The following is a 10252-nucleotide window of genomic DNA, read 5'->3' as shown; positions in this document are numbered from 1 at the left end:
ATTTACTGCAGACGTTTCGTCTCCCATTCGGGAGGCATCATCAGTGCAAAAGGCAGCAGTGAGAGACACAAAAGTCGCTAGATCTATGTCGGAGATCTATGTCGACCTTCTTAAATAGCGACTTTTGTGTCTCTCATTGCTGCCGTTTGCACTGATGATGCCTCCCGAATGGGAGAAGAAACGTCTGCAGTAAATTGTTGATTTGTTTTGTTAAATCGGTGTATTTGTGTTTTTTTTCTTAGTATATGTTCCATCCAGTACGCCAACAGAGGCTACTGAGAAATGCCAAAGCCGTGTCGGGAGGGTTACGGCCACGGCTACGGCATTTGCGCTGTTCGTGCACACAAAATAGCTGAAAAAGTAGACTTGCAATCTGGTCTATACAGGGTGTCCCAGAAAACGTGTCATTGAATTATAATAAAAAAAACTACACCACCTAGAGTCATGCAGTCAACGGCATTTGTTCTTACTGGGGTTTTACCACGTCCTCATGTGAATGTCGTGTAAGATAAGTTTAATTATGTAAATTTTTGCGAGCTTAAGTCGGAAATTTGCCTAGTAAAGGTCACTTTTTTATCCCACCAATGTGAAGAGCGTGTCTAATTTATTCAAATTAATGATAATTGACAGGGATATTCAGGAGCTATCCCATCGGAAAAAATAGCCGAACATCATGCTCTACGGAAGTCGCACAGAATAGCGCACGATGAATTTTTCAGCGCAATCTTTGTCAGTCCGACGAAAGGAGGTTGGAAACCCAGCCCTCCCCGACGTCGCAGAAAGAGATAAAACAGGCATGGCTTATCACGTCCGAGTTTCGCTGAGATAATGCTTTCCCTCACCCAATTTTAGGAAATGTTACTTTCTCTACTATCACGCTGTGGGCTGGCTTTGGAACCTCCTTTCGTCGCACTGAGAGCGATTGCGCTCAAAAAGTCATCGCGCGCTATGGTCCGGTGCTCCGAAAATCATGATATTCGGCTATTTTTTCCGATGGGATAGCTCGTGAATATCACTATCAATTATCATAAATTTGAGTGAATTCGGCACGTTCTTCATATTGGTGGGGTAAAAAAGTGACCTTCCCTTGGCAAATTTCCGAGTTGAGTTCGCAAATATTTGCATAATTAAACTTGGGGTACATGACATTAACTTTACAAGGTGGCAAAAACCAATTAAGAACAAATGCCGTTGACCGCATGATTCTAGGTGGCGTAGTTTTTTATTGTAATGCAATGACACGTTTTCTGGGACACCCTGTATATTGTCGTTAATCCAGTAGGAACATCGATAGGACGTATATTAGACGTCGCAATGCCTCACAAGCACGTCCACTGGATGTGCAAATGTCCAGCTGTTACATCTAGAAGATATTCATCTATACAGTTGTGGATGAGGTTCTGACGATCCACAGTACATCCATTCCACGTTAGCTGGACATATCCGGATGTCTACTAGATATCCAAAATATTCACGGTGTACCGACAATAATACTTACACTGATCACAGAGATAATGAATGGATATTTGCTCTTGATAACTATATATTTTGATTGCTCATATCTACATCCTTATTCATCTTATCGTTGAATGTTCTTCAGAACGCTACTTTGTGTTCGCAGAGTTACGATGTGAGTACGCAGAGTACGATACAGAGTTACGCCTTTGTGATCGAATAGATGGAAGAAATCGAAACCGTCGCTACTCTTTTTTTTTTTTTTTTCATTGTGCTAGGGGGAGTTGTTGAGACTGAAGCGACAAGCAGGTCTGCAGAAAGAATAGCTTGCTAATTGAATGTAATAGCTTTTAGCTGTAACAGACATTGGGGCACGTGAGTACTAATTGCTCTGAAATATGAGGCAATCTTCAACTACGGTCGACCATGAAGCTCGTAAGTGGTATCTTACTTAGTTACTTCGCCATCCTTTGTTGACGTACACTACCGTATGTGCGTACTGACTCACAGTGGGGTACACGAGCCGCTGTTATAGATGTTCGTCAACCTACTTTTCCACCTATTTCCTCGAACTCTGTGCCCGACGATAAGTGTGAGCGCTTTTTGGAAAGTATGCCTCCTGTCGCTTTATCGCGTGCGTACCCACATTTGCTACGCTCGGTACCCCTCTCGGTACGATTCGAGTAGCTGCCGGACCACACGTGCCTCGCCTTCCTACAAATGCCGTGTGTCCTCTAGAAGTTAGACAAACAGCGCCGTTCCATTCTGCGACGCCTCGTAACACCCCTGACTTCCTGCCAATGGACAACCGACATTCTCCCCCAATCTATGTTGAGCAGAGTTGATCCAACGCTCGCTTTCCGCACGCCACGAAACACCTCTCGTCAAGATGCCGATTAATCCACCGAATGCGACTCGATCTGGCCTTTACAGCTCAGTGGCGTTACCGCTTGAGACAAGTTGACTCTCCCAACTGCTGCCACTGTGGTGCTCTTGACGATCTGGAGCACATTCTTCTTCATTGCCCCCACTACCAACCTTCCCCAACTGCACTCTCCAAGTCTCTTAGTCAGCTGGACTCTCGCCCTTTCTCCCTCTCGAAATTGCTTGGTCACTGGCCCAATCCAGCGCAGCAACGATCTGCGCTCAAAGCTCTTTTGACATTTCTGGACACCATCGGACTTCGATCGTTATTGTGAAGGGCCTCATTATTTTATTCCCCACATCCTCACCAGCAATGGGGTAGAGTATCGCCTCTGGCGATGAACCTGAACTCTCCATCTGAAAATAAAGTTGTTTGAAACACACAGTTCCGCCTTCGTCCCCGTTGGTAAGGCTCTACGTGCCCAAAATTCCTCCTTGGAAGGTAATCCCTACATGATAAACTCTACCCTCGTATGGCTACCCTAGTAGCACAAAACATTTTGTAAACGTCGAGGAAAAGTCTAGCCACAACCACATTTTCTAGGAGACGCTTCAATCTAATCTACATAACGTCTTCTATCCCCGGATAAGTTGACGCTTTCCCGAGTCTTGAAGACGTGTTTCTGGACGTCCTGAAGATGTCAAAAAATGTTTAAAACACTTATTAAAATGTCAGAAAATTCAGCCCTGTGCATATCTATCGGGTATAGTTTTGCAGAGATCTGCCTCCTCTTCTTTTTTTTCCCTCAGTCACCGTCACCACACGTTTCATTCTCTCTTTCTCCAAGCAGTACTGCAAGCAACACTGCCACGCGACCTTTCAGCCGTTAAGCCCACCAAGTGAGACGTGTTATGGTCACCCAAACAAGAGAAAGCTCCCTTTTTTCGCCCCTCTGTCCCAGTCGCGTTGGGAGACCAGAGCATGGAGGTGATCTATTCCCTTGGAATGTGAAAACAGATACTATACATTGCTTCTCTTAGAAACTCACGCCAACTCGATAGTCCTGCTCGCCTCTGAGTCAAAGCTGAGGGTGCGGTTGTCTAATTTTAATTCAATTATGCACACAAATAACACTGACGTAGGGAATTGCTGAGAGTAGTAACTCACCATCAACACAAAGTCTATGTTTGTTACTGTTTTTGGTTTGAGACAGTCAGTAGGTCCACCGAAAGTAAACTTACTCAGTGCACACAAATTGCCTCCTTTGAGATCCCTCTTCAACATAGATGGCGAAGACGTTTTATAAATGGAAAGTCGGTACGCTTTGCAAACGTGAACCGAAGACGTTTACAGGAGGTCTTCCTGTAGGATACGTTTTCAACAGAGATGACGAAGACGTATTATAAACAGAAAATCGGTACGTCTTATAAATGTACTATAAATTACGGCTTCTAGACGTCGCATTGACGTCCTGATCGTCTTCTGTCCTAATTTGACCACATAAAGACGTTTGTGCGACGTTTTGTGCTACTAGGGTGTTAGGGATAGAGGAGGCTGACGCCGACCGTATTCTACTGGAGAACTGTTTATTGTCATTTGCTCGTGCGAACCCGCTCGCTCGCTCATCTTCCTCCAGTGCCGCCCCCTTCCGGCATACTCAACATCCTCCCGCGGCCGCGTTGGACGAGTCAGCTTCCAGCAGGTACAAACGTTGGGGAGGGCGCCGGAGCTGTTGACCATTCGGGAGAAGTACTCTGAAACATCGCTCGACACCATCTCTTCCTGGGAAGGAACCAACTATGCGTCCGACTTTCCCAACCAGAGGTGGCAGTGCATTGTCCTCCACTATCACGACGTCACCGACGCGTAATCGCGGATGTGCCCTCGGTTGACTGTGGTGCGCAGAAGCAGGAGATAGTCGTTCTTCCAACGAGTCCATAACTGCACAAGAAGAGCCTGTCTGTGTCGAACTCTGCGACAAAGACCTACTGGAGTGAAACTGGGCACCTCTAACCCCAGGCTAGCCGTTAAGGCTACAGCGCGCCTTTCGATCAAGAAGTGGGAAGGAGTCAGAGCCTCGCAGTCCTCTGTGTTGTCGGCAAGCTGGGTAAGGGGACGGCAGTTGACGGCCGCCTGAACTTCGAGTAGTACGATGAGAAGCCCCCCATAGCAGAGGCTACTGCGCCCTAGACAACGTTTCAGTGCGTCCTTGATAGTACGAATGAGCCGTTTCCAAAACCGCCCCACCAGGGCGGACCTTCAGCGATAAACTTCCACTGGATGCGGAGGGAACTGGCATGGTCTTGGACAGAGTCGTCGAAGAGCGCGCGCAGTACTTTAGAGCAGTAACGGAACGTCTTGGCGCTGTCAGAATAGATGGTGGACGGCACACCCCGTCGCGAAGCGAAGCGGCGAAAGGCAAGGAGGAACGTTTGTGCCGTCATATCAATCGTTAACTCGAGGTGGATCGCTCTTGTCACTGCACACGAGAACACAGCTATGTACACCTTCCTGTCAGTGTTTTGTGACGCGCGGCAGTACAGTGGTCCGCAAAAGTCAATCCCACCGACGTCAAACGGCATGGTTTCGGTTATCCGATCCCTCGGTAACGGTGCGGGAGGAGCAGTCTCCGGACGCAAGAGTCTACGACGACACGGCAAGCAAGCGTTCAATACCCGCCTCAGTATCCGACGTCCTTTCAGAATCCAAAACCTGGAGCGGAGTTCGATTAAAGTTAGCTGGACTCCTCCATGAAGAAGGCGGATATGTGCTGCTTCAACCAGAGGCTCAGTGAACCAACCGGTCGTTGCAAGGTAGTAACATAGGATGCTTCAACTCCTCCGACGCATCAAGGGCCTGCAGGTGACCACCCACGCGAAGCAAACCTTTCTTGTCAAGGAAGGGCTGTAAAGTCAGAATAGTGGAAGCAGACTCGACAGATTGTCCAACCTCTAACGTAGCGACTTCTGAAGGAAACGCATAGCGCTGAACAAATCGTATCCAGTACAACTCTGCCTCACACAACTCCGCGGCTGTTAGCGGTCCGGAGGAGGACGTGGTGTGGAGTGACGCATTACGAAGAAACCTTTTGATCCAAGCAGTGACTCTTAGAACCTTAGTCAGGCGTCCGTAATCATTAATCCTAAGGAGTGGATCGTGCAAATGAGGAGAAGTCGGCAAGCTTAAGCTCTGACAGGCAGAGGTGAGTCCAGTGCGCAAGTCATCGTGCTTTTGACTAGGGCAGAGATCTGTAGGCCAATCCACCTGAGGATTGGTCAACCACGCAGGTCCGGCCCACCAAATTCTTCCGGGAAACAAAGAACGCTGGCTCGCCACGGGTAAGTAAGTCTGCTGGATTATCCTGGCTCCGCCTGGATAATCCAGCAGTGGTGCCAGTGGAATCCTCTGGTTAGGCGGCGAATCTCGGACGAGCGGTTTCGTACAAATACTTCCTGGCCGACCGCGTCACCACATATCCAGTGCAATGCGATCGCAGAGTCAGTCCAAAGGTGAGCCACGGCCTGTGAGATCTCGGGAAGTTGTCTGACATAGTGGCATAACCTGGCTGCCAACAAGCAGGCCAATAGTTCCAGCCTTGGAATCAAAACGGGCCGTAACGGGGCTAAGCGACCTTTACTCATGAGGAGCTGTGGAGCGAAACTGTTCTCAGACATGACGCACCTCACATAAACGGCAACCCCGTACGCCATTGGGCTTGCGTCGCAAAATACGTGAAGCTCCTGTCCTTTTGCGCCTTCCGTTGCAGGAGATATGACACAACGTGGGACTTGGAACGATGAAAGTTGGCTAAGCTCGGACGTCCAGGTCTTCCACTGTTCATGCACGTCCTCAGGTAGAGCTTCTTCCCATGTGCAATTGCGCCGCCATAGCTCTTGGAACAGAAGTTTGGCGCGGACGAGAAACGGTCCAAGAAGCCCAAGAGGGTCAAACAGCCTCGCAAAGGTCTGAAGTACAACTCGATTAGTAGCTGGCTGCGTAGCAACGTAAGATGACAGGTTTTGAGTGGTCATTACGATAGTGTCAGCAGGTCGGTTCCACGGAAGACCAAGCAACTTGCATCTAACCAACGGTTGACCAATGTCGTCGAGGGAGACACCGTCTGCACGAAATTGCTCGTTCAGCGTTTCGGAACTGGAGCACCACTTTCTCAGCTCCATGCTGGCGTCCGCCACGATAGCACGGGCTGTTTGGTAAATGTGGAGTGCTTGCGGTTCGGTTGAAGCGCCGATAACTAAATCATCCACGTAAAAGGCTCTTTGTAGACGCGATGCGATTTCTGGATGAACATATCCTTCCAAGATTCAAGGTGATGCATCAAAGTTGCAGACAGTAGAAATGGGCTCGACGAAGCTCCAAATGACACCCTCGTCATACGCCACTAGACGATGTTTGGGCAAGGCTCGTCACTACTGGGAAGTCGTTCGATCCACAAGAAACGAAGAAGGTATCTGTCTTCTCGTCGGACCTGAATTTGCAGGAATGCCTTGCGAATGTCGGCGGTCATGACGATGTGATTGCACCTGAACTGCAGAAGAAGTTGCAGCAATTCTGCACCGAGCGTTGTGCCCTTGTCCAGTATATCGTTAAGCGAATGACTTCCCGGTTCATGCGAAGAGGCATCGAACACGACACGAACCTTGGTTGTCACCGCTTCCCGCCGTATGACTGCGTGGTGAGGAAGATAATACATGTGACGGGCACCTTGGTCCGACGGCTCCACTCGCTCCGCATGACCCTCGTTGAAGTACTCCCTGACTGTGTGGTCATATTCTCGCAGCACGTCCGGATGAGCTTCGAAACGTTTACGTTGACGCTGTAGCCTTGCTTCAGCAACGGTTCGGTTCGTAGTGGACAAAAGCTTGGGCGCCTTGAGCATCAAGGGAACGACGTATCGTCCCTCTTCCTTGTATACTGCGCTCTGAAACTGGTCAAATGCCGTGCGCTCCTCGGTAGCTTGGGAATGAGCTGAATCGGTTATGCCAATTGCATCAAGTCTCCACATCTCCGAAGGGTCTACCACTTTTTCATTACCGCAAGCGACGTTGAAGTAGCCTAAAAGGAGTGCGACAGCGTTGCCGCACATGGGTGCTGGAAGGCTGGAACTTGAGTTGACTCCTTGGACCACCCAGCCGAACACTGTCTCCACGGCACAAATGCGGTCGCCGAGGCGCTCGGTACGTCCCGTAACCACGCTCCAGTAGAAGTCTGAGCCGATAAGGACGCGAATGACAGAGTTTTCACTCGTACAATAATTAGGTTCGTCGGCGAAGAGCAGATTCTTCCCACATGAGTTCCGGCAGATCCGTGGCCAAGGTAGTTGTTACGGTACATACTTCTGGAACCTCCAGCGCTTCTAGGGTGACTGCATTAGAGGTAAATCGGCTGCTAAGAGTGAGCTTGACTCTTCGGCAATGGTACCGTCGCGGCTGACTCGTGTTTCCGAACGTAAGTACGGTGAGGTCTTCCTGTTCTTCACAAGGAAGATGCAGCTTGTGGGAAAGACCGCTCCGTATAAACGTTCTCTGGCTGCCGGTATCGAGCAGTAGTCGCACCATGACGTTGCCACCTCCTCCAGACGCCCATACTGTCGCTGTCTGTAGTAATATCGGGTGACCGACCACGCTGATCGTATGAGTCGCAGCCACGGTAGCTGTAGCGTGCTGTGAGCTCTGTGGTCCAGATGTGGACTGGGAGTTCCCGAGGCCCCGAGGGCGGATGACGGTTGTGGACACCTTGCGTCAGGTCGCTTCCATAGGTCGCACAGTACCGCCAGATGGCGGCTTGAACAGGCCCGACATTTCAGTGTCGCTGCAGTGCGGCATTGACGAGCCATGTGCCCACGCTTGCCGCACTTGAAACAGCAACGCCTTGTTGACAGTCTCCTTCGCTTTTCATCGGCTGATAAGGAGGCGTGGCACTCCTGGGTTGTGTGACCAGACTGGTCACACAAAGGACACGTGAGGTGGACGGGAGGGATGGACCCTGTAGCTAACGCCAAAGCAGACGGAAGGTGGGAGGAGCTCCGTGAATGCACTCGTTCGGTTGATGCGAAATTCGAGTTTTCTTTCACGCGTGCTGCCTTGGTCTCCTCTCGGCTCTCCACTTGGACCCTCAGAAATTCCATGACAGTGTTCACTTCTTCGGCACGAGAGCCTGCTGCGGAGCTGGACGGTGCATCTTGTTTATCTTGCGTCTTCAAGCGCTGTCTGTAAAGAACAGCGATATCTTCCGGTAGGGAACGCATGCGGACCCGATGGAGAACTACTGCGTACTCCGCTGCAGGAATACCAAGACTCTCGAGGCAATTGGTGCGGAACCGAATCTGTTCGTACAGGTCCCGGAGCCGAGTTATCTGAGACGAACATGGGATAGGCGCGATGGCAAGAAGGCTATCAATATGTTCATCGACAAGAGCGTCGGTACGGCCAAACCGCTCGGTGAGCACGCTCACCGCCATCGGGTAGTTGGTTTCGTTAAGGCGAATCCACTCGGCTGCTCGCCTTGCAGATCCACTCAAGTATGTCTTCAGGAATTGTAATTTCTCTATGTCGGGGAGATCTGGACGTCGATGGATAGTTGCTTCGAAGTGTTCCCAGAACCCCTGCCATTCACGGAGCTCACCAGAGAAGACCGGCACTTGGAGTTTCGGTAGATTAACCCGTTGCGTTCCTGAGCGCGAGCTGCTCGCACTAGCGTTCAGAGCGGCATTGACGGTACTCGACCCTTCGCCTGAGCGCTCTCCTGATTGGTCTTGGGTAGCGGTACCAGACAATGCAGCGCTAGATACGGCACGAGAACTCAGAAGGAACCGAATCCGACTTACGCAACGGCAAATTTTTTCGTGGTAATCGAGAGCGGTGCTGATTTCTTGCTCGTAGGTGTCGTCGTCAATGAGCTCTGCGACTTTATCATTCAAAGCGGTAAGAGTCCTGTCCTTGTCGAGAAGTTCATCCAGGGTTACCTGCAAGTCAGACGGGGCCGCCGAGGGCGGTTGCAGGAGTTCGGTAGCGGATGACAGGCACCGCGTCACGGCGCCAAGGAAGGACAGCTCGGTTACGGCGAAGCTTCTCCATGGGTGAATATGTGAGAGGTCAGCCTTCTCCCGGGTTTCGGCACCAATTGTTAAGGATAGAGGAGGCTGACGCCGACCGTATTCTACTGGAGAACTGTTTATTTTCATTTGCTCGTGCGAACCCGCTCGCTCGCTCATCTTCCTCCAGTGCCGCCCCCTTCCGGCATCCTCAACATAGGGTAATTATTATCCGTATGAATAGCGCCCGTTTTCCCGTCGTCTCTTACCACTTCATAAAAATCCCAAGGAGCACACAATATTGGTCTAATATTGGCACTATGACTGTTGCATTGGATGCAAGGAGGCCCAATGAAGCTGGGAGGCCTAAGGAGGCCTGATTGAAGGTGGCCTAAGGAGACCCAATCAAGCCAATAACTGGCTGTTTATTGGCTCCATTTGTGTTGCCTTGGGTCAACTGCAATCATGCGAAACTGAACTAATAACGTGCATCATGTTTTTTTTTTTTTCAAAATGACAAGAATACGTGTTATTGAAGTTTGAAGCTATCAAACCCAAAATTCGCGGTAACTCCCCCCACCCCCACCCCACCCCACCCCGCCACTATGCTGAGCTGCTAGGCGGGAAGCGGCCTTACAGGATGTGAATTCAATGGGAGACAGCCCTGGCGCATCGATAAATGGCCCAGCCCAGCCCGGGCCCGGACCTTCAAGTTTTTATGCAGCCCGGTCCGGCGGCCCAGTGAATAGATCCCGGCCTAGTATTTTCAGACGTGGCGTACGCGTTTCTAGCGCTTATCACACAACTTTATAAGTAAATTTATAACAATTGAAGACACGGCCACAGACATACAAGAACTGTCGGTTTGACACCACAACAGC

General features: G+C 50.2%; 2 protein-coding genes across 2 annotated transcripts; both read right to left on the bottom strand.

Moving 5' to 3' along the window:
• Positions 1-5676: 5676 nt before the first annotated feature.
• Positions 5677-6498, bottom strand: LOC135383770 (uncharacterized). Its single transcript, XM_064613101.1, has one exon. The coding sequence runs from the start codon at positions 6496-6498 to the stop codon at positions 5677-5679; it is 822 nt and encodes a 273-aa protein (XP_064469171.1).
• Positions 6499-6719: 221 nt separating this feature from the next.
• On the bottom strand, positions 6720-7424 carry LOC135383759 (uncharacterized). Its single transcript, XM_064613095.1, has one exon. The coding sequence runs from the start codon at positions 7422-7424 to the stop codon at positions 6720-6722; it is 705 nt and encodes a 234-aa protein (XP_064469165.1).
• Between the last annotated feature and the right edge of the window lie 2828 nt (positions 7425-10252).

The sequence above is a fragment of the Ornithodoros turicata genome, chromosome 1, assembly GCF_037126465.1.
Source record: "Ornithodoros turicata isolate Travis chromosome 1, ASM3712646v1, whole genome shotgun sequence".
In the NCBI taxonomy this organism is placed as follows: Eukaryota; Metazoa; Arthropoda; class Arachnida; order Ixodida; family Argasidae; genus Ornithodoros; species Ornithodoros turicata.
This window is presented reverse-complemented; position numbering and strand designations above follow the sequence as displayed.